This window comes from Ursus americanus, chromosome 3 (assembly GCF_024610735.1).
Source record: "Ursus americanus isolate L20-20 chromosome 3, mUrsAme1.1.p, whole genome shotgun sequence".
Lineage (NCBI taxonomy): Eukaryota > Metazoa > Chordata > Mammalia > Carnivora > Ursidae > Ursus > Ursus americanus.
The window spans coordinates 73,134,798-73,159,230 of record NC_142129.1 but is presented as its reverse complement, the minus strand read 5'-3'; the positions used below and the strand labels follow the sequence as shown (position 1 = coordinate 73,159,230).

General features: G+C 38.3%; 1 protein-coding gene across 13 annotated transcripts in view; it reads left to right on the top strand.

Moving 5' to 3' along the window:
* ADAM22 (ADAM metallopeptidase domain 22) overlaps positions 1–24,433 on the top strand; it is a 214,977-nt gene that overhangs the window by 15,322 nt on the left and 175,222 nt on the right. For all 13 annotated transcript variants that reach the window (XM_087861104.1, XM_087861105.1, XM_087861106.1 and 10 more), the window contains exon 3: positions 17,722–17,798. In XM_087861104.1, coding sequence (XP_087717230.1) covers positions 17,722–17,798 — 77 coding nt within the window. The remainder of the gene's footprint in view (positions 1–17,721; positions 17,799–24,433) is intronic.

The following is a 24,433-nucleotide window of genomic DNA, read 5'->3' as shown; positions in this document are numbered from 1 at the left end:
ACCTTTGTGTGTGACTTTATTCACCAGAGTTTGCCATTTGGTGCCTGGAGCTGCATTTTCTTTAAGACAATGATGCTTGTCTTGTGGGAGAGTGACATGTAGTATTTTTGATGGATCTCAACTCATATGACATATTCAACCAAGGAGTTCCCTTGATATTTGTTCTTGGAATTTTGATTTTTTTTTTTTTTTAAACTGGGGTTTTGAACTAAGTACATCTTTTTTTTCTTTTTCCCATTAAGTCCCAGATATTTTCTTGTCTATTATTTTATTTTCATTTTTCTCCAATTTTTACCACCGTTTTATGACCTAACAAGCTAAAATAAAATATTTACTTTATTTCCTAGGAGGTAGATATTACCTACATAGGACTGTTACTCCATGAAATCTCCATGATGCTAAAAGACTTGCACATCTGATTTAAATCAGAAAAAAACACTGCTGGAGGATACTTCCTTTAGTATAAGAAGAGTCCCCAGGGAGGGATGGCAGTCTGAGCTGTTTTTAAGCACTTATATGTTAGTGTAACTGAAGGATCTGAAAGGGTTAAGACCAAAAAGGAAAGTGAGGGCATAGGATAGTGAGGAGGTCCCACATCAAAATCTTGGGATCAAGTAGCTGGCCCTTAGAAATGAACTCTAGCAGTTCTCATGACTTCAGCTGACCCATTGTAACCTCAGGAACAAAATTATGTATATTTTAATTGTGTATATATTTTTAATAAGAGCTTTATTGGAGTATAACTTGCATGCCCTAGAATTCACCCATTTAGCAATGGTTTACAACTCAAAATTTATTAGTATATTCTAATAGTCATGCAGCCACCTCCACTGTCAATGTTAAAACATTTTTATCACCTTGAGGCACCTGGGTGGCACAGTTGGTTAAGCGTCCAACTCAGTTTCGGCTCATGTCATGACCTCAGGGTTGTGAGATTGAGCCTGCTTTGGGCTCCGTGCTCAACTGAGTCTGCTTAAGGCTCTCCCCCTCTCTTTGCCCTTCCTCTCTTTTCTCTCTCTCTCAAATAAATAAATATAACTGTTCTAAGGATTCCTGGCAGGTGAGCCTAATACCTACAAGGCAGCTCTTGCTTTGGGAAGCTCTGGTTTAAAAGGTTTTAAAAGATTTATTATGTAGAAAGAGAGATATTGAGAGAGAAAGAGAGTGGGAGTGTGTGCATGTGAGCAGAAGCATGGGGGGAGGAGCAGAGGGCGTGGGAGAGAGAATTTCAAGCAGACTCTTTGCTGTGCATGGGGCCCCATCTCACGATCCTGAGATCATGACCTGAGCCAAATCAAGAGTCCAACACTAACTCACTGAGCCACCCAGACACCCCTTTAAAAGGTTTTAGAAAGTTGAGTCAACATGAACCTCCTTGCAGCTTTCAGCCATTAATTTTTGTTTCTTGTAGTTTTTCTCGCCATGGTATTAGAGACATCTCCACCCTCGTGTTATTCCTCCCTTAGCTGTTATGTGGCATCTACAAAATCGACCATGTGAAGGTGCTTGTGAAAATTTCTTTAGGACAATTTTTTTCTTTAATTTAAAAAAGCTCCTGTTTTGAAATAGTTCAAACATACAAAGAAAGGTAAATAGAATAATGTGAGAGACACTCTTGTCTCTTGTGAGTACCCCACAGAATCAACACAAATTTAATAGTTTTTTTTTAAAAGAAATAAACATTATAGATTCTGTTGATGCTCTCCTGCCTTCCATTTCCTCATCCTTCTCAGGGGAAATCATTATCTTGCAATTAGTGTGCCTCCTTCCTGGCTTTTTTATACTTTAACTACATAAATATTTATCCATAAACAATATATATTACTATTTTGTGTGTTTTGTACATACAGGTATTTGGTATCGTATATATTCTTTTGCTACTTCTCAACATTGATTTTCAGTTTCTTGTGTTGGTACAGGTGAAATAATTGAATTCTTTCCTTTTTATTGTTGTCTGGCTTTCTGTGTTATAAACTTACCATCATTTATTTCTTTTTACATTAATGGTATTTATAGATTGTTTTCAAGTTTTCGCTCTTATAAACAGTATTTGCCATTGAGAGACACATGTGCGTGACTTTTTGTGGGACATACATTTTGATGTGAAATTGTTGATTCCTAGGGTTTGTGAATTCTCAACTTCTCTACATCATGCCAGATTACATAGTGATACACCAGTTTACACTTCACCAGCGGTGTGTGAGAACTTCTGTATATCTCCATTGTTATAATCACTTGGAATGCTAAGACTTAAAAACTTATAAAAATATTATGGATGTGAATGGTGTCTAATTATTTTACTTTCCGTTTCCCGGATGCCTAATGAGATTGAGCACCTTTGGTGATCGTATTTCTTCCTCTAAATGGTCTATTCATATACTTTCCCCATTTTTCTATTGAGGTATTTGTCTTTTTCTTACCAATATATAAGCATTTTAAGTATATTCTGGATTCTTTTCTATTGTTGGTTATTGCAAATACTTTTATAAATTATTATGGCATACCTGTTCATTCTCATGGTAACTTTTGTTGCAAAATTAACAATTTTTTTTATGTTATACATATCAGTTCTTTATGATTTTTTGTGTATTACTTTACTACTGTAGAAGCCATGATTTTTTTAAGAATGTGTCTTAGTTTTTAGGGAAATAAGTCCCTGATAACAGTTTTTTTAAAGAAAGTATTCTAGGATAGTGATTAAGAGTTAGAGGGCCTAGAATTAGGCTGCATGCTTTCAAAGTCTGCCTTTGCCACCAGCTCACTGTGTGAACTTAGCACACACTTAACTTTTTACACCAATTAAGAATAGTGCCTAGCTCATATGTTGTGAGGATTAAAGGAGATAATACATGTAAAGCTTGTGGCTGTGCATTTAGCATATAGTAAGAGCTCAATAAATGTTAGCTCTTTTTTTTTTTTTTTTTTTAGCTTCCATAATGATCATTTCTTGGTATGAAGTCAGTGCCGAGTTTCTTGTGTACACAAATCACTGGATTGCTTGGATTGTTTCGTGAGAGCTGTGCTTCCTTTCAAATGTTCCAGGAGGGTAGAACAGCTTGGACCCTGGTGGTCATGATGGGTTCCAGCTTTGGTGTCATTGAATTCTTTTGGGGAATTTAACAGAACAAGTTAATCTTGTGTTTTTTGTTTTTTGTTTTTTTTTAATTGAATTATAGTTGACATCATGTTACCTTAGTTTCAGGTGTACGACATAGCGGTCTCACAAGTCTATACACGATGCTGTGCTCACCGCAAGGGTAACTAACATCTGTCACCGGACATGTATTACAATATCATCGATTATATTCTCTATGCTCTGTAATTTTGTTTCTATAATATCATTTCAGACATCAGGTGGGATTTGTTTTCTTAAAATTGAATGAGTAACAGTGCAGCTTCATTACTTTGGGATGGGAGGTCTCTCTGCATCAGCTGAGACCTCAGTAGTCTGTATCCTCCATGGGGCTGTTGCTGGCCAGGATGTGAGGAAAGGAAGTGAGAGCAGGACACAAAGCGGCTAACGGGTGGTGGGATTAAATTGGACTCTGGGTTCCTAAACCAGGCTGAGTGTTGGAATCTGTATACAGAACTGGATTAGAGGATAGGATCCCCTATTTTAATAGCTCGTTGTATTTTCTTTTTAAAAAACATGTTTTATTTGAAGAGCCTCAGAAGGCAAAAATCTAAAGGAACAGGCCATTGAGGACGAAATGGCTCCCAAAATTTTATACACAGCAGCAGTTTTTATAACAAAGTCCATTTTTCTTCTGTGAAAACTTTGCATTTGCAATGTCTTTATGACAACAATCCTAAAATTTTTAATATAGCTTTTATACTTTATTTTTAAAATTTTTAAAAATATTTTATTTATTTGAGGGAGAGACAGAACACAAGCAGGGGGAGGAGCAGAGGGAGAGGGACAAGCAGATTCTGTGCTGAGCACGGAGCCCACTGTGGGGCTCAGTCTCACGACCCTGAGATCATGACCTGAGCTGAAACCAAGAGTTGGACGCTTAATCAACGAAGCCACGCAGGCGCCCCTTAATAGAGTTTTTAATAACAGCTTTGTTGAGATATAATTCATGTGCCATAAAATTCATGTACCCTTTAGCATGTAAAATGCACCCTTCTAGCAGTGGCTTTTAATACAACTTTTAGTCATTCTCATTTCCCTTTTTTCTTATATTCTGGCTTTTCTGTTTTTATCATTCTCTTGTTTTGGGTCCCATTGTACATAAGCTGTGATCAGAAGCACCTTTCTGAGCTTCTTGTTGAAATGACTCTGCCCAGCCGTAGACAAAGCCTTCAGTGCAATGGAAGAACTTCCATTTTCTTGCAGTAGAGTCCCATATTTAATAAATATTTTAACACTTAATCGATCAACCATGTGTTTCTGAATTTCCAACAGTTTTCAACAAACAGTCTTTCCAGAATCTGTTATTTGAAAGCTGATTGTGTTATTTCTCATTCTCAAGAAATAATTGGGTTAGAAGAAGTCCGTATGCCTTTATTTTAGCATCATATGCTCACTGCGGAAAGTGTTCAGGAGGAGAAGAACTCCAAGTGCAGATATCGTTGCCAGTGGTAGTAGCAGAGGGTGTGTGTCTGTGTGGAGAGTCTTCGCCGACCATCCTGTCTGCACAGGGCCGGTGGGTCAGTTTCAGTTCTCACGTTCTACTGGATGAGAGAAGCAGCTGCACTGTCTCTGCACCTTCTTCTGGCCCTTGTGCAGTTGGGTATTTTAGTTATGTTTGAGCTATTAATCATGCCTTTTTATAGCTCCTGTTCTCTGCCACGTGTTTTCACTAGAACTAGAGATTCTTGATTTCTCCTTTCGTCATCCTATCTTTGAATAATGAGGGAACAGAGAAGATTGCAAATATTTAATAGACTTTGATTCTTGTTCCTTCTCTTATGAAGTTTAAACTTGCCAGCTTTGCAATTAAAATTTTTTCCGTTGTTGCTGTTGTTGTTTCAGATTAAGGCATAATAACGTGTGTGTGTGTGTGTGTGTGTGTGTGTACGCAAGAGAGAGAGAGATGGAATTATTTCTTGTGATTATATTTGTGAACTGACATTTTAAAAATTCACTCCACAAATATTTATTGAGAGACTACTACATGGCAAGCACTGTTCTGGGCCCTTGGGATACATGAGTGAATTAAAAAAAAAAAAAAACCTGATTTCCTTTTTCATGGGACTTATATTCTAGTGGGTAGATAAACACATAATAAATGATAAATTATATGGTGTATTAGAAGATGGTGAGTACTGTGGAAAAGGAGAAAAATACAGCATGGTAATGGGGATTGGGAGTACCTCTGTACTGTATGTGGGTATTATAGGTTGTTAATTTTTAATAGGGTGGTCCTCTATGTCTCACAGAGAAGTGACACTGGGAAAAAAACTGGAAGGAAGTGGGGAGTGAGCCAGGCATATATATATATCAGGAAGAGCATTCTGGAATGAAAGAACAGCCAGTACAATGACCCCAAAACTAGCGTGTCTGTAATTTATGAGTAACAGGGCTGTTACTCCAAAGATTTGTGTTGGAAGGTCTCATTGAAAACTGTACTGGGGTAAATATTTGGAATTACCCATGTGTCTGGCAGTATTTTCGGTTGTATCCTGTGTTCTCAAAGGATTGCATTTTCTCACCAAAGAAGACCATACAGATTTTCACTTTGGTGTCTGAATGTAATCCATTCCCCTCCACCTCCCCACAATATTATGCCTTTGGATTCTTCTTTGAAAGGCAATATTACTTCTGTGCAGTTAAATGTACTTCTCTCTTTATGTTTAGTACATGCATGGCTATGGTTTACTTTCTTTGCAGGATGTTTTATTCTGTGTGGTTGGTAGATATTTTTAGTGCTAGCCTGATGTAAACTTACAAAGTAGTACATAATTTCTCCTGTGCCTAAGAGGTGAGAGGCATGCTTCCAACTGATCTTTGAACATATCCTATTTCACAAATGGAGGCAATAGGCCTAAATTGCATTAAGAGAGCTTTGTTAGCTGTGTAAGAGGGAAAATAAGGTGATTCAGCATTGGAACAGACCACAAATACGGGTTGAGGAACTGTCTCAAGAACTTATAAAATAGGCTTAATCATTTTTTTCAAAATCGTTTTTTTTTCTTTAAAGATTTATTTATTTATTAGAGAGAAAGAGAGACAGAGACAGGAACAGAGACAGAGACAGAGCATGAGCAAGAGGGGCAGAAGGAGAGAGAGAGAATCTCAGGCAGACTCTGTGCTGGGTGTGGAGCCCAACGAGGGGCTCAGTCTCACAATCATGAGATCACAACTGAGCTGAAATCAAGAGTTGGTTGCTTAACAGACTATGCCACCCAGGGGCACCTCAAAATAGTTTTGAATAGATATATTTTTCCTAATAGGTGGGAAACGAATCACTTAAGTCATTGAGTTTCCCTAAAATTCCAAGTCCCATCTTTCTCCCTCTGTCCTATAGGTAATGCATATTTCAAGTCACATGGCCCAATGACTACCACACTCACTAACAAATGTTAGTTGAATAAATTGGGCATGAAATACAGGTCAGAAATTTTCAAGGACCAGCAGAGGAACACACATGCTAAAAAGGGTTATATACCCTCAGTAACAATGATAGTGTTTGTAACCACTGAGAACTAAAAGTAGCCAATAAAATAGTTTAAACTAAATGAAAGCAATCTTTATTATGATTATATTCCTGAGAGCCACTTCCCATTTTTGGCTAATTCCAATTTATAAAAAACTTTTATTTATGTCATTGTCAGAGAACAGATGTCACGTTTATTTTAAATTCATAGGTGAGCACATATCTTTGTGCCAAGCAAAGTGCTAAGTGTTGGGAATACATAGGCACTTGGTACAGAGAGTGGAGGGTGATGTAGCCGTAAGGCATGGACCTCAGAGAGGGACGGAGGAGTTGTCATCTGGAAGTGACAGTGGGTAAGCGAGAAGAATTCTGAGTCCTGGATGTAATACAGAATTCGATTTACATGTACTCAGACTTGTGCTACCCATGTGGTACAATGAAAGACAGCACCGATAGGGCTAGGCTGTTCTGTGCACCTTACGTGTACTCAGTCTTCCCAGCAATGCTGAGGTTGGGACTGTTGTTCCCATTTACTCAATGGGGAAACTGAGGCATGGAGAGTTTAAATAACTTGCAAAAAGATCATTAACTTGGGGAAGGGGTGGAGGTAGAATTTGAAACAGGAAATTTGGCTCTAGAATCTAAAGTCTTAGCCAGTACCCTCTGCAGCTTTTCATAAGAAACTGTTCACAGTTTTTAAACAGGGAAACTCTTTAGGATAAAACACTTCAGTGCTGGATTATTCCCTTATATGGTAGGTAAGTGTCTTTGCAGACAATTAAAATCTGTGGACAGAGACTGTATTTCCTCCAAATCTTCTGTGGTTCTCATGGAGTCCTGTGCATGCTGAAGGGGTTCAGGAGGTGGGGGCAGTATGGAGATGGTGGACCCATGCAGGGAAGGCCAGAGAATGACAAAGGGGATGGCTCGGTGGCAGTTTGCTGAGGATGCTGATTTGGGTAACATTTCAGTCAGCATTCCCTGCCATGAGGCAGCTTCCCAGAAACTCAGTGGGCGTAGTTCAGAGCCCCTACCTACACACTTCACAGCAGTGAATAAATTCTCCTACGGTATCACTTAATAAATTAATCGAAAAGTGAACTCTATGTTACTTCAAAGTCTTCATTTGCTTCCGAGCAACTACCAGTAAAAAACTATCATAAAATGGACAGAAAGACCGTGCCCTGGCTGTCCCCTTTGTAAAAGAGAATCAAGACGTCTTGTAGGAATCCTTTCTTTAACCCAGCATGTCAGATGCATGAAGCCCTCATTAGGGTCTCATTTGTGCTCAGTAGAGGCAACAACTAGAGAGTTTGTTCAGTTTCATATCAAAACACATCAGCAGCATAGAGACCCAGGTCATTTATGGAACATTGAAAACCAGTCCAGTGCCTCTGCATGTGTGCTCCTTTGTTAGGGCCAAGAGTTTAAACAAAGGGAAGGAAAAAAATGGCTCCCCAGCTCCACCAGCCCACCCTAAGGAGGCCATGGCTGCTTTGACTCTATTTACTTATCCTTTCTGTTTCTTACGTAGAGGGAGTCTTGTTCTCTCATGCCTTTGACATGAAGTTGTTTCTAGCAAAGCTGAGTATATCCCAGTGAAGAAAAGAGTGGTGGGACTAAGGATTTTATTTCTTTTTATATTTAGACATAAAATCATAAAAATAATTGGAGATCTCTAATATTATGTTGTGTATATGTGTGTGTTTCTTGTGTGAAGGTATGTTTCAGGGCCAAGGGATACTCTACACTTGATTCTGACTTTATATCATGAGACACCGTTAGCTTGTCTTAGTTTCGAAGACCCTTTAGTGACGATCTGTGTCCTGTCTCCCTCTTTTCGGGCAGCAGGTATTCCTTCTATTCAGGCATTTTGGCGTCAGACTCACCAGCTTATAGAGTTGGCTTGTTTCTAGTAGTGATTATTTTCTAGGTTATGGTTGGCAACAAACTTTCCTTGCCATGACGTTTACACACATGCCCAGAAAGGCACATGCAAGAATGATCGGAGGTACAGTGGATAATGTGACTTGACTGGTTGAGCTTTTCTGTCTCTCCTAATAACCATATCTTTTAGAATTTCCTGCTTTCAGAGATTATTTACAGTCCATGTATTTTTAAAAGGCATTTCACTTTTCTAGGGAAAGTGTTTAGTGCTAAAGATGAGGTGACAAGAATGATCTATTTATTGCTAGGGCCAATAGTGACTGGCTCCAATAGAAGGAAGTGCAAGTAAAAGTGATTTCTGGAGTTTCTTTCATTGCCCCCATCCAACAGAATAATTTCATTATTTTGTTACCTCTTTGGGTTTTCCTAGTAACATGTTTGAAAAATGGTACTGACTTAATTTCTTTAGATTTTGATGGTTTTGAAGTTAGCATCCCAGAAAGATTATAGACAGGTACGTGTAATGCAGCACACATAACAAAAGCTTTCTTACTGCGTATTTGTGTTTTCTCTCAGACATCATGGTTGGATTCTGAAAGTTTTTCTGTAACGTGAAGGCAAGGAGTTATTCTTTGAAGCAGCTTGGAGACGCCAGCTGGTAGCTGGCTTAATGATGTGGAAGCCCATCAGTTTAAGAATCTGGGGGGCAGATTCATGTCACACTGAAGTTCTATAACAGTTTCTCACTATGTTTTAACCTCTGCGTGCATGGGAAGATTCCATGGTTTTGAGACATGGTTTCCTCAGAGATGGCTGGTCATGTTTTCTCTTTTTCTCTCTCTCACACAAATTTGCATTTCTTCCTTTCCTTCCTAGTTGTGGTAGGATCGCGAGTGTGTTCTTCATATCAGTCTTTATTCTAGGTACTTGAGAAACAAAGCAAAACAAAAAAGAAATACTTTTGCAGGGGCTCTTATCTCTGGAATTCTCTCATTTGGTGTCCTAATGAAGAAAGCCTTTGGTGGGGGACTGTCAAGTTACAGATGAAAAACACCTTTGGAATATCTTTGCCATTAGAAACTTACTGCCTGTTTTTTTTTTTCTTCTTTGAAGCAGGAGCTTTGTTCTTACAATATTTTACTTGATTTCTTCCCTATGTTCTTGGAAAATTTGTGGACAGTTGAGCTATGTTAGGGAGTTAGGAATCTGGCCCTTTTAAAGTTTAGTATTTGTGTGTGTAAATTTATGTTTATGTGTGAGCAGAAAGCCCTCCAGAGTTATGTCGCTTTAATCTTTAGTTCTAGGAGAGAAAAATCCTTTTTATCCCATGTGAACTTGCTTCCCAAGGAAAATGCTATGGAATCCTTATGTGCCAGCTATTCACCATGGGATTTTGTTCAGTGTTATTTCTGATTCTTCTTTCCTTGAATGCTCGGAGCTGGCCCTTTAGTGGAAGTGAGCCATAGCTCTCAGACATCTCTAATATCTTTGTAAAGAAGATGAAATTAAGCAAGCAAGCAAACAAAAGTCCATTGACATACCAGCACTGAGTGAAGCGAATCTCTTTTTTTTTTTTTTTTTAAGATTTTATTTATTTAGACAGCCAGCGAGAGACGGAACACAAGCAGGGGGAGTGGGAGAGGAGGAAGCAGGCTCCCAGCAGAGGAGCCCGATGTGGGACTCGATCCCAGAACGCCGGGATCACGCCCTGAGCCGAAGGCAGACGCTTAATGACTGAGCCACCCAGGTGCCCCAGTGAAGCGAATCTTGATGTGAAGAACTCACCATTTTTAATTTTATTCTTTGGACTTGGCCTGTTTCCGATGTTGTCTCCAGGAGAGACTGTGACCCAGCTGGCAAGAGACAACCCTTATTTTGAGGCGTGTTCTTAAAATGATCTGACTTAGAGCCGAACTGACTAGTTATTCATTTGATAATGTTATAGCTTAACCGTTTACCGATTCTCCCTCCTCTGCTCTTTTTACCAGTCTTTTACTTAGCTTTCAGTAGTTACATTATTCTTTGTAACAAGCTTTTATATACTTTCACCGTAAGCAAAAATTTTAAAGTGTTTTTCTCACAGCATTCTATAATTAATACTCTTTTCTGTTCACATTTGGGGAAAAGCAAGATGAAGTATAGGAAGGTTTCATGACTCACTCTTAAATACCGAGTCACTAGAGGGGTCAGGAGGACCTTTCATCTTTCTCCCATACTTTCTGTCAGTAAGGAAGAGTATCCGTTTCCCAGGGCTGATTCATCTTTCGTCTGCTCATTTTGTCTGCTGATTTTGTTGCATCCCAGCGTTGGGGTTCCTTGCACTCAGATTTAATTACAGCTCAATATCACTACATATTATATTGTTCTCAGGCCACTAAAGATCTTAAAGGGCTGCTCTGACTTCAGAATTATACGAGTAAGCATTTCTTGTGCAGGCCTTAAATGAAGGCCTAGTAATGGGCGGTTAATGGCCAAGATGATGGAGAGACTGATTTATCAGAAGATAGCTGGAGCATAAATAGGTAATGAGGCTGCCTGACTTCCTGAATGGAGATGAGAACATCAGAGATGGTGCCTCTGTCAGCAGAGTCTCTCTGCCTCCAGTTGTTGGAGCTGGGGCCACTGCAGAGAAGGGCCCTTGGCTGCCAGGCACTCACAGCCTTTAGGGCTTCCGGTGCCACCAGAACTGGAAACTGCAGCCAGACAAATTCAGAGAATGCTTGCCAAGAACTCATTAAAGAAACTATTTTTTTTCTTTTTTTGTGATTATATTTGGTTTCACCTAGAGGTTCCTAGGTGCAGAGATTTATAGGGCATAATATCTGCCCTTGGGTCCTCCATCCCAAAACGAGGGTGTGTCCCATCATTTGAACATGTTTGCATCAATTGTAAAAATTTTCACATCAAATAAAGTCAATGCAAGAACTGGCATTTGAGTTGGAGAGCAAGTTCAACTAGAGGGGAAAACCATGGGAACTGGTTACGAGTTAGGCTCACACATGTTAGCGCTTCACAGAATTCCACTTTATGGAATTATTTCCATATCTTAACTCACCAGCCAGGGGAGCACTATCCTGCTGCGGCCACAACAAATGGTAGAATGAGGAATCTTAGTGTTATTAGATGTGTCTCTTTGAGCTCTCTTGTCAGAAGTTCACATAAGGCCGTGGAGTAATTACAGTGAGATGATGGTGATTTTTCAGTTGGCTTTTTCTGTTGCAGAACAAAAAGGGATAATATATGCAAGCGATTACTGGTATTTTCTTTTTTACTGGGCTCAAGGTATATTAGATGCCAGAAATTACACTTGTATTTTTTTTTTTAAACTAACTGGAAGCAATCAAATAGCAGAGAAGTATTTAGGATGCAGAAAAGCTAAAGATTCTGTTACATGCATTAAAGACTTCTTTTTAATAATGTTAATTACTTTCACAGTTACGGGGTTACACAATGCCATTTGACTGGTAATACTCCCACCCATTGGTATTCATTGATTCATTATTCAAGTTGGGCTTAATTAAAAACCCAAAACTTCCTTGTCTTTCTCTTTGTGTCAAAGTTCTAATTCTCCCATGAAAGTTTCAGTGTCAGCTTAGCTTTAAAAAAATGGTTATGGGGGCGCCTGGGTGGTTAAGCGTCTGCCTTTGGCTCAGGGCGTGATCCCGGCGTTATGGGATCGAGCCCCACATCAGGCTCCTCCACTATGAGCCTGCTTCTTCCTCTCCCACTCCCCCTGCTTGTGTTCCCTCTCTCACTGGCTGTCTCTATCTCTGTCGAATAAATAAATAAAATCTTTAAAAAAAAAAATAAAATAAAAATTAAAAAATGGTTATGAATAAAGCAGTCTTGAAAAGCTCATTTGTACTTATTTGATCTTTGGAATATGGAGGTTGGCCATGGTTCATGGGCTTTAGGAGATGCAAGGAGAAAAAGGCTGCCAAGAGGCAAAATGCACAGGAGCATGGGGTTATGTTAGCCTCACATTTAAATTTCAGCTGTTACCCATGAATAATAAATAGGCCTCAATCTGGGAATTTATAGCAGGTTCTTCTGGTCCTAAAATTCTGTGATTCATTTCTTGAATTTGAAATTAAAATTATCCTTACGTAATTTTATTGATTTATTAAGTTTTCTTGCCATCTGGATAGTTATTTTATATCTTCGCATGTTTTTCCCTCCACCTTTTGTTTCATAGCTTCTATAGATGTCAGCCTCACTGCTATCTCAGCCCTTACAACACACACATACACTCACACACATACACTCACACACTTACCACACCTGTGTGATTTTTTTTTACCTTAAAAGATGGATTTCCATGTCTACTTTAAATTAATTCTTAATTTCTTAGGGTATAATCAAATTGGTCTCAGAACATGGGCTCTGTGTCAGATGTGGTAATGTTATTGACTTTTCTGGTGAAAACAGGGTTTTGTTTTGTTTTTTTAAAGATTTTATTTATTTATTTGTCAGAGGGTGAGAGAGAAGAAGCAGTGTGGCGGGGTGGAGGGAGAGAGAGAGAAGCAGACTCCCCTCTGAGCAGAGAGCCTGATGCAGGGACTCGATCCCAGGACGCTGGGATCATGACCTGAGCCAAAGGCAGATGCTTAACCAACTGAGCCACTCAGGCGTCCCAAAAACAGAGTTCTAAACATTGTTTTTCATCATTTAATTTCCTTTTCATATGCTTTAAAAATGCTCTCTAGAGTATTTTAATGACTCTAAAAATGCTCCTATGATAATAATTACTCATAAGAACCCAGTAAAACCTGCAAGCACCTTCAGAATGAAAGGGAATGAAGCAGAATGAAAGGGGATGAAGCGTTCTGCGAACAGCTTCTGATACTAAGTTAGTGTGACTTTGCAAATGACATTGGCCTACAATGGCATGTGTCCTCATTTCTAAAATAAAGATGTTGTATTATATGAGCTTTAAGAGTTTTCTTCATATTATTGTATGATAAGGAAACGTTTGATTAGTAGTTTTTAAAATCACAAGTCATTCTTACGTAGTAATTAGAAAGAATGCATTTCTGCAAAATTACATTTTTTAAATATCTCTGAGAGCCATTACTACCTTCTAACATTCAAATGAAAGTTAATAAGTATTAGAATTTTTGTTTGGCAATATATGTTAGCATCCCCCCTAAAAAAGGGGGAAATCCTGATATTATACTAATTCTGTCTTTGCAAACCTTTCCTTTTCCTTTGATCTAAAAGGCAGGGTCTAAGATTGACTTTCAGAGAACCATCCTGGCTCACATCGATGGTGTTGGCTAAGAAGCCAGATTGTTAATATAGCATGAAGTCAGCGTAATTCTACTTAATTATCTCTTTGGCTTGCTTTTTAAGTCAAACATGGGGAAGGCAGATTCCGGAAAGGGAGAGGGCCACACAGAATGCAAAGAAACCATGCTAACATTTATTTTAGTGATCACCACTGCAAGTTTGGTTTGGCTGGGCAGTCTTGTGTTGGAGTTTGATCCTTGTGCCTTCCTGGATGTCTCAGCTCCGGCTCTGAGTGCCTTGGTTTTAATCAACCCATGGAGGAGAATGACATTGAACCGCTGGTGAGATCAGCTCTTTTTTGGAGCCGATTTTCTAAATGTTTGGGGACTTTGCCGGTGATGCTGTATTGGTTTCCCACTGCTGCTATAATACATTACCACAAGCTTAATATTATAAAACAACAAAAATTAATTTTCTTATAGTTCTGGAGATTGGAAGCCTGGAATGGGTTTTACAAAACTAAGATGCAGGTGTTGCAATACTGTGCTCCTTCTGGGGGCTGTAGGGGAGAATTGTTCCTTGCCTTTTCTAGTTTCTAAAGGCTTCCGGTATTCATTGGCATATGGCTTTTGCCTCACCTTATTCTAATTTTTATTTCCATCATCATATCTCCTTCTCTGACTCTGACCCTTCTAAGACTCTGGTCCTATAAGGACTCTTGTGATTAGATTGGGCCCACCTGGATAACCCAGGATAATCTCTCCATCTCAAGATCCTTAAATTCATCACATATGGAAATTCCCTTTTGCCATGTAAGGTCATATGTTCCTAGGTCCTGGGGATTAGAGTGCGGGCATCTTTAGGGCCATTACTCTATCTACTACAGATTCCTTTTAGTCATTCACATGTCACCTAGATGCCAGTTCCTCCCAGAGCCTTCCAGGACCACCTAGAATCCCATCTACCCTGGTCACCTGTTTATCTTGTTTTTATTAAATCTGGAAATAGTGTATTTATTTTCTCAGTTTATTTTTTATTGCTCATCTTCTGTCATTTTATTTGTCACTTTCTGTCTCCTTCCCCTAGAAAATAAGCTCTACTAACAGAGAAACATGGTCAGTTTTCTTCACTACCTTGTCTACCAAATCAGAATAGTGCCCAGCACTTGCTAGACTCTCAGAAGATACTTGTTGAGTGATCAATCTGTATACAGTCTAAGGAAGCTTGCCTTAGATTAAAACAATATTAATATACTCTTGTTCCTATTATTATCAATAATGCAAATGGTTTTTACCACCCGTGAAACATGCCGTCAATAGATTCTTCTTTTGAATTTAAGTGACGTGTTTCTCTTTGGGACACATGCGAGATCAATAAAATAAGATACTAGATGTTTTAAACGGAAGCTGCAGGAAAAGCAAAACGTAAGAATTAGATGAAATTAATATAAACAGTAAGTATATTGCAAAAAAAGAGAATGGTAATGTTATCTTGATCCCTACACTGAATCAAGATACCATGATGAATAACATGGGGCCTCTGCCCTGTTCACCCCAGTTAAGTGCCAGTAAAGAATGGAGAGAAGAGAGGTTTTAATGGAAACATCAGTTCTGGTAAGCAGTGCTTTCCTCAGGCTGTTCCAAAAACATGGTCGTTAGCACTTCAGGAAACTCAGAAAGCTTTTAGACAAAAGGAAAGACATCCATTGATGTGGCATCAAGAACAACCTTGATGGAAGGAGTGCATTTCTGTAAGCAGGTAATTTATAGCTGTTCCATTGCTGTTTGTTTATGTATCCAAGTGACTGGTAAAACTAACCCTCAGATGAGTCAGTTAGGGAATACTTATTGAGTACCTGATGCTGGTCAGTCCTGAGGCCCTCATATTGTAGCGAACGGTACTGAGGAGGAGGGGAGAAGGAGGTTGGAAAAGGTTGGGAAGACTTCATGGAAGAGGAGAGGTAAGACTGAACCATGTCTCTTCCAAAATTCCTATGTTGAAGCCCTAACCCCTGCTGTGACTCTGTTTGGAGATAAGGCCTTTATAGACATAACTGAGTTTAGAGGTCATTAGGGTGGGCCAGGTGTGCACATGTGTAGAGAAAAGGCCATATGAGGACAGAGAGAAGCCAAAGAGAGAGATCCCAAGGGAATCCAAATCTGCCTACCCCTGGATCTTGTAGTTTCAGCCTCCAAAACTATGAGAAAGTCAGCTTCTGTTGTTGAAGCCACCTTGTCTGGGGCACTTTGTTATGACAGCCCTAAGAGGAGCTTCATCTACGTCTGCAAGGATGGATAGGGGCCATTTCTGGGAAATGGCCTTGGTGAAGATCACTACCCAAGGGTCTGGTTCAGAAAGGCACTCCACGGAAGTGGTGAATGAAAGCCACAAAAAAAAAAAAAAAAAGGTGGAATGCACCCAGCTTGTTGAATTAAAGAGTAGAAGGGAGGATTGACCATGGATAGGGTACGGGTGGGTCCTTGGGGACTTGGGTACCATTATGTCTGAGGTGGGGGGAGGTGATTGTGCAGGATCTTGATATCCAGGGAGAGAAAGTTTGTATTTGGTGCAGTAGAAAATCTGGGGCTTACATTTGGGGTTTAGGTAAAGAGTCAATTTTAGATCAGGGAGAATATGATCTGTGGCAGATATGGGAATGAAGAGTAAGGTGTGGCTTCAAAAATTATAAAAAAGAAAAAAAGCCAGAGTTTGGTGATAGCCTGGGTATTACCTGGGGAGAACCAGGAGTCAAAGTTGAATGGTTAATAAGGTAATGAGGCTGAGAGGTATCCAAATAGTTCTTCATTCTTGGGGTTCCATGGGGATTGGAATGTGTTAGCAACTGAGGTATGGCATTCTCCTACTTATTTCAAATACTTTAAAACACAAGAATTGTCCTTTCCAAAAAGCTTTGTTATTATTAATTAAGCTTTCTCTCTCCTTTTACCTAATACCGTAAGCTTACTGTGTGTGAAAATCCCAGGGACGATTGAGGTGCCCTTAAGTGGCCCACAGAATCCTAGGATGTTTCTTTTTTTAAGATGTGCTGGTTCTCTGGGAACAGTAACACCATCTGCCTCACGTACTACTTAAATACGGTTGCTCAGATGGTTTTTATCTATAAAATAGTGTTTGTTTTATTCTCACTGTTGGAATTAGGCAGTTTATTTTAGAAATTTTGGATACTAGAGAAACATAAACAAAAAATGTAATTCATACTCCTCCTGCTTACCTATAGCTACAGTTAATATTTGGAGAATCAAACAATAATTGGTTTTGTTTCCTTCTCTTCAGTTAATGCATATGATTATTCAATATGTTAATGTAGTGTTATTGGTAACATTACATTTTTTTTTTTAGGGTCCCTTGTGATTTTCTCTGGGAGTTCCTAGAATAGCAGAGGAAGTAGTGATTTTTTTTTTCCTAAACAAATTTTTGAAGGTGATATTTTCAATAGGTAGCAGAGATTCAGTTTTGCTCTAGGAATAGGTGGAAACCTTTATGAAATTATGTTTGGTAAATTAGAACTGAAATATTTTTAAAGTATGTATTTCAGGTAGGATGAAAAAGGTTTTTTTTTTTTTTTGGAAATTTAGATATCTTCCTTGTAAATAGCTCGTATTCATCTTATTATTTTACTCTTGAACATATTATCCCCTATCTCCTCTTTAATGTACAAAGTTTAATTTTAAAGGAGCCAGACATTTAATATAGAGTAAAATGAATGAAGTGTGGTCTTCTTGGAAATGAACTGTTTAGCTACTTGAGATAAACCAGAAAGGTAGGGCACCTGCCTTATTGGGTGAGGTGTTACTTTACTTCAGATTGGTGAATGCTTGGCTTCTAGGAAGGTGCCGGTTTTACTTTTTTTCATGTAATCTCCATGTTGAATTGGTTTTCTAATTTATGATATTATAAACCTTTTTGAATCACTGTAATAATTGCTTATTGTCCGATTGCTATGGCTGAATAATAAGTACCTTTTATCTTTTTGATATTGCAGTTGACTCATGTTGACCAGGCAAGCTTCCAGGTTGATGCCTTTGGAACATCCTTTATTCTTGACGTCGTGCTAAACCAGTAAGTTTTTGTTGAGCTGCACTCCTTTTGCCAGATACACACTCAATCCACTTTTATAACCTTTTGTGAAGTTTTGTTTTCTTACTATATTTTACTTCATCTTCCCATATCAGTTACATACTACATTTAAAACTTTTGTATCTATTGATTATAAGTTATAAAGTCTGGCAAATAACAGGAAATGGCTATCCATTTGAAATTGAACAGCTGTAAAAGATTGAAGGAGGTAATGTGGAGGGCAAGACTTACTCTAATATTTTGCATAAGAGTATATCTGACCTAAGTTCCTATGAATGCAATTAATTGTGAAAATAATATTTTGGGTATGAAATTGTCTTTCTTAAGAACAGCAGAAAAGAGTTACCTTTTTTGCTCAGTGATTCAGAGGATTGGCTGCATGATGTGTGACTCCTAATAATGGCATTAGATGCATTGATTTGGGAGTAAGTTTCTTTGAGATTTAAGATACTGTGATTTTTCTGTAAATATGTAATTTTGGAAATTCTGTTTTTCAGTTTCGTTAGCTACCCTTCAAGTGTTCAATAGCTATGTGTGGCTAGTGGTTACCTTATGGGACAAGGCAGAACATTTCCATCACTGCAAAAGGTTCTGTTGAGCAGTACTGGCTTAGATTTCTTTTGGGGAATGGGCACATATGAACTGTTAGATTATTGAGCTAGGTCGTCAGTATTTGGAAGGAGAATTCCATCTTCCTTTTAGATGCCAGGCCATGTCCAATGTATTCATTTAATAATTAGTCTTACTAGTATCCTAGTTTTTATGGAATTTATTTACAAAGCGTTATAATACCATTTGTGTTGTGTTAATGTTTAAGCCAAGTATTAGTTTATTTTTTATTTATTTTTGAGAGGGAGAGAGTGTGGGAGGGGCAGAGAGGGACAGGCAGAGAATCTCAAGCAGGAGATGCTCTGAGCGTAGAGTGCTGAGCCCATGTGGGATTCCATCTCACAACCCAGATATCATGACCCGAGCCAAAACCTAGAGTCGGTTGCTTAACTGACTGAGCCACCCAGGCACTCCTAGTTTATTTTTTAATTAAGCTGTCTCATAGATACCTTTTGTAAGTATGTCTCCCCTCTTCTCACATTTTTGTTGTTCACAAACAATTTAAGTGCTGAAAAGCCTTGTTTTAGGTGGAAACTATTTGGATGATCCGTTAGTAGGAGTTGTTTGTTCTTTGATCATGTATATTTTAAAAATGTAACATAAATTTAAAAAACGTAACATGGGGGCACCTGGGTGGCTCAGTCCTTTGGGTGGCCTACTCTTGATTTCTGCTGTGGTCATGATCTCGGGGTCACAGGATTGAGCCCCGCATGGGGGTTCGTGCTCGGTGGAGAGTCGGCTTGGAGTTCTTTCTCTCCCTCTTCCTCTGCCCCTCCCCCAGCTCATGCATGTATGCACACACTATCTCTCTCTAAAATAGATAAATAAATCTTTGAAAAAGAAAAAATAACATAAACTGTATTTCTACTCTGCTCATTAAAATACAATTTATTGCTTGTTTTTAAAATTAATGGCTTAGAACATATATAATTAAATGCTTTGTACCACATGGTATTTAATCTAATATCATAGAGCATAAGACTGTGTTAATATAATTTGTATCTTATCTTCCTGCTTGCTGTAAATGCCCTAGAATTTACATGTTTAGGTGACTCATTGTGGTTCTCCAGCAACTTTGATATTATAAAGTTTTAAAAAACTCATTATAAAGGAATGCATGCTCCTTAGAAAAATAATGATAATGTAGCAAAAGCAGTCTCACATAATTGTACCATGTAGGAAGGGATTGCCCTATTTTATTTTTTGTTTTTTAGAGAGAGAGAGCATGTGAGCAGGAGGGTGGAGAGGGGCAGAGGGAGAGGGAGAGAGAATCTTAAACAGGTTCCATGCTGAGTGCAGAGCGGCTGTGGGGCTTGATCTCTGGGCCCTGAGATCATGACCCTGAGATCATGACCCAAGCCAAAATCAAGAGTTGGACACATAACCTACTGAGCCACCCAGGGATGCTGGTTTGCCCTGTTTTAAATTGTAACCCTCTCTGCCCTCATCCTTCATCAACCTTACTACCTATTCTCTTCTACTTCATTTTTAAAATAATATTCATCGCCATTTAATATATAGGTTGACTCATATGAAATCGCCATTTTTGCAGGTGAAAAAGTTCAAATACCAGCCTTGTCGTATGGTCAATTAATAGTATGTATTTTAATTACTTATTTTGTTTGTTATCTTTTTTCTCCCACTAGAATGTAAGCACCTTGAGGGCAGAGACTTTCTTTCCTTGCTTGCTATATTTTCCTTCCTCGGCTGTGCAGAATAGGTACTAAATTCCAGGCTGGGAAGCCATACAAACTTAGAAACCAGAGGCTGGAATTCGCCAGGACACAGAGAAGCCCAGATAAGATGGAGGCTGTCAACTGGGGAGAAGGCAAGCAGCAAAAAAGAAACAGAGGAAAAGTGTTTGGGCTAGCTTCCAAAAGCTGAGCATCTATATATAGGTGTGATTTGGAAAGTCAGATTCCTAGGTTTCTAGTTCATTGACTCTTTCCTATCCCTCCTTTATTTTTTAAATTTTATTTAATTTTTTTAACATGAGAAAATCAAATTTAATAGCATAAGTAGGGAAAGTCCACACTTGGAAATTCCCTTCCTTCCCTCCTTTAAATCATTATTCCTGTGGATGGCCCAGCCTTGGTTTCTGGTTCCTGACATTTGTAAAGCCTTGATTTTCAGTTCTCAAACAAAGAAGGGATACTTATTCATGTCCATTCTACCCTAAACCACTTCACTTCCTTTGGAGAAATCTCAGCCCCAAAATGTTCTGTTCCTAAGGCGAAACACATATGGGCCATACTTATCAGAGGATGGATCCTCTGGGATGCTAAGTGTAGAGCAGAATTTCTTTCGAGATATGGGCATAAACTGCCATTGGGCATTTTCCCTCCTGTTGCAGTGGAAATTTGAAATTGCAAGAAGTACAGAGTATAAAATAATAACATAAATGGAGGTTCCTGGGCTGAGGAATATACAATGTACTCTTTTTTTATTTTTACATTGGATCTTTATTACACATAGGTGGCAGTTCGCTGATTTCTTTAAGCTTTAAGAGCCTTAAGATTTGATAAAAAGATTTTTTATTTTTGTGAAGAATGTTTTCATTTTATGGTATATATATATATATATATATATACATATATATATATACATATATATATGTATGTATGTATGTTGTGTTGGTTAAGGAGCAGAAAGGCAAAAAAGTGAATATACTCTTTATTTTTTAATTTTTTTAAGATTTTATTTATTTTTTTGACAGAGAGAACACAAGCAGGGAGAGCTGTAGGCAGAGGGAGAAAGAGAAGCAGGCTCCCTGCTGAGCAGGGAGCCCAATGTGAACTTGATCCCAGGACCCTGAGCCAAAGGCAGATGCTTAACCGACTGAGGTTAAGGCACCCCTGAATATATTCTTTAAAAGCTGTTTTTCTTATAAAGCTATTCTTGGGCTGTGGAGCTGGTAGAGTTTTTTTTTTTTTTTTAATTTGTTTTAAACTGGAGGCAAATTAAATAAGTCTACATGTGGCTGGATTTCAGTTGCAGAATGGACCCAGCAATATATACTTTAGATTGGAATGGAAGGAAAAGCATCATTACATAATATTCCTTCTGAATGTTCAGTAAACAAAATTATCTATAACCCAATTATGAGTTCAACCTTTGGGTTGTAATTTCTATAGAGGGCATATAAAGAATATGGAATGTTTACACATGAAAAGCACAGCCAATTCCTGTTTTGTCAAGCGATTTTTAGTTCTTTCATGGGGTCACACAGTTGGGAAATTTCACTCTTTAGGACAGATATATTGAAAAAACCCAAACATATGGCCTGACCTGGTCAAACTGGTCCTGAGGTCACACTGGACCTTTTCAGAGATCGGTGACTCGTATTATACTTTATTGTGAAACATTCCTGCGAAATAGAAAGACTCAGTGAAGATGTTTGTACTATATATATGTAATATTATATATATATATATATATATGTAATTATATATACACTACATATATAATAATACATATATTATGTATGTATTATTGGAACAATTCTTTTCCTGTAAATCTCTCTCTGTTCTTAAAAAAGTGGATAAACTGCCCAGAGTGATGCCCAGATATTGAAAAAAATTTCCTTTCAGTACTCCTTGATCCTTTTACAACAGGTGACCTGGCAAACCACACACATGTGGGCATACCCATACCCCTACACACCCATACCCCTACACACCCATCCCCACACACCCCACAAAAAAGCAGATACTCCACATGGATGTGGTTAGTTATTTTAGGATGTGAAACATATAATTAGGAAGAAGGAACCCATCTTTTATAGCCTGTTTTTGGGAAGGGAGTCTGTGATACAGCTCCCAGATCTTGGATGGTCCTGCTCCTAAATTTTGATTATATTTTACACAATCTCTCCTTCTTCTTATTCCAGTTAGAACAAAAATAGTTTCTCTAACTTAGGATCCTTCTATCAGTGTCTTTTTTCCCTATTTCACAGTGAGGGATGGGGAGGATAGCTAGGGATGCAGACATGACAGCTGTCAGCAGATGGGATTGCCTTTGCCAAATGGGAGGGGGTGTAGAGATAGAGTTGGGGTTGGGGAGAGCGAGAAGCAGGAACAAGATCAGACAAGAAGCATCCAAATTCTGTTCAAACGGCCAAGTCCTGTTTTGTCTTCTCTTATTTAGCAGAATCATTTACCAATTAGTCACCTCTTGATTGCTTTCCACCAGCACTCTTGAGTTTGCAGAAAAAAAATAGAAATCACATTGGGCAAAAGATAGGGCGTGACTCCAACTTGAATTGGAAGTTAGGTCGGGAAGTCTCATTTCCTTAACTCTGCTCTATTTACAGTGTAGATAAAAATAAGTAATGGGGATAAGATTATAATTAAATGACAATGTTATGTGATGATACTAAATAACATAATATGTCTTTCGCTATTATTAATAAATCTGTAACTTAATATCTTACTGTTCAACTAAATTCATTACGGCAAATATTTGTTTATATGTACATTTAATACAAAATTATTGTGTAGAAGATAAATCTGTATGAAATGGTCCTTGCCAGTAAGGGTCCTTATCTTCATCTTATACACATACACATATATGTATTTAAACATATGTGTACACATGCACATGTATATGTATATATAATGTATACATATCCATACATGGATACACATACCCATATGTACACACATATATGGACATATCTAAGCCTCTAGTAAGTACTTATTCTAGACTGTGAGGACTTGGTAGAAAAAAGGAGGGACTCACCCTACTCTTTCAGAAAGATAATGACTATGTTAACAAATAATTTCAGAGGGTGACAGTGCCATTAGTAGTAAGTGCCTGGTGTGGAGGCGAGGATGCTATTTGAGCAGCAGTTGTCAGAGATGGGCTATCTCTGAAGGGATGACATTTGAACTGAAGGGGCCCCTAGGCAGAGAGAACTGCCAGGTGTCAAGGCCATGACGTAGTACCGAGCTTAGTGTGTTTGAAAGATAAGAAGGTGAGTAAGAGGCTGGAACAGGGTGAGTCCAAGGTAGTTATTAAATGAGGTTGGAAAGGTAGCAGGACCCAGATCATGTAGGGCCTCATAGGCCACAGAAAAGACTTTGGAGGATAGTCCAAGTAGAAGCTACTGGTTTTCCCACACTGTATCTTGTGGTATCTACTCCTTTCTCCTTTCCCCACTGACTTTATCATCCTGTGTTCATCGTATTTAGTTATTTTATATTTTAATGTCTTCCCAAAGCAATCTCTTCTGAAGATCTATTTATTAATTATTTGGCCTGGGACCACCATACTATTTATTATAGCTTTATTTATTTATTGTAGTGTTTTAAAATCTAGCATGGAAATCTTTTTCTTTCTTTCTTTCTTTCTTTCTTTCTTTCTTTCTTTCTTTCTTTCTTTCTTTCTTTCTAAGATTTTATTTATTTATTTGAGGGAGAGAGAGAATGAGCAGCAGGGAGGAGCAGAGGGAGAGGGAGAAGCAGACTCCCCGCTGAGCAGGGAGCCCCACGTGGGGCTTGATCCCAGGACCCTGAGATCATGACCTGAGCCGAAGGCAGACACTTAACGGACTGAGCCACCCAGACGCCCTGGAAAACTCTTTCATTATTAGTTTTCTTTTGTAAAATTTCTTAAGATATTTTTGCCTTTTCTAATATGGAAATTGAGAATAACTTTGTCATTCTCCTTTTGGAATTTTAATTAGACTGTCACTAAACCTATATTTTAATTTGGGAAAAGTACATGTTTTTATAGGTACTGAGTCCATCCAATACCATTGTCTATTTTTTTTTTTAATTTTAGCATCTAGTTTGTCTCTCAGTAAAATTGAGTAGTACTTAGGTTTTTATAGGTCCTGAATATTTCATGTAGAACCTTTTCATGGGAATTGTAGTTTTTGTTGCTACTGTGGATATTTTTCTATATTTTATAATTTAGTTATTGATGATATATAAGAAAGTCATTGATTTGTGTTGAGCCTTATTAATTCCCTTAATAATGCTAATGGGTTTTTTTTTTTGTTTCTG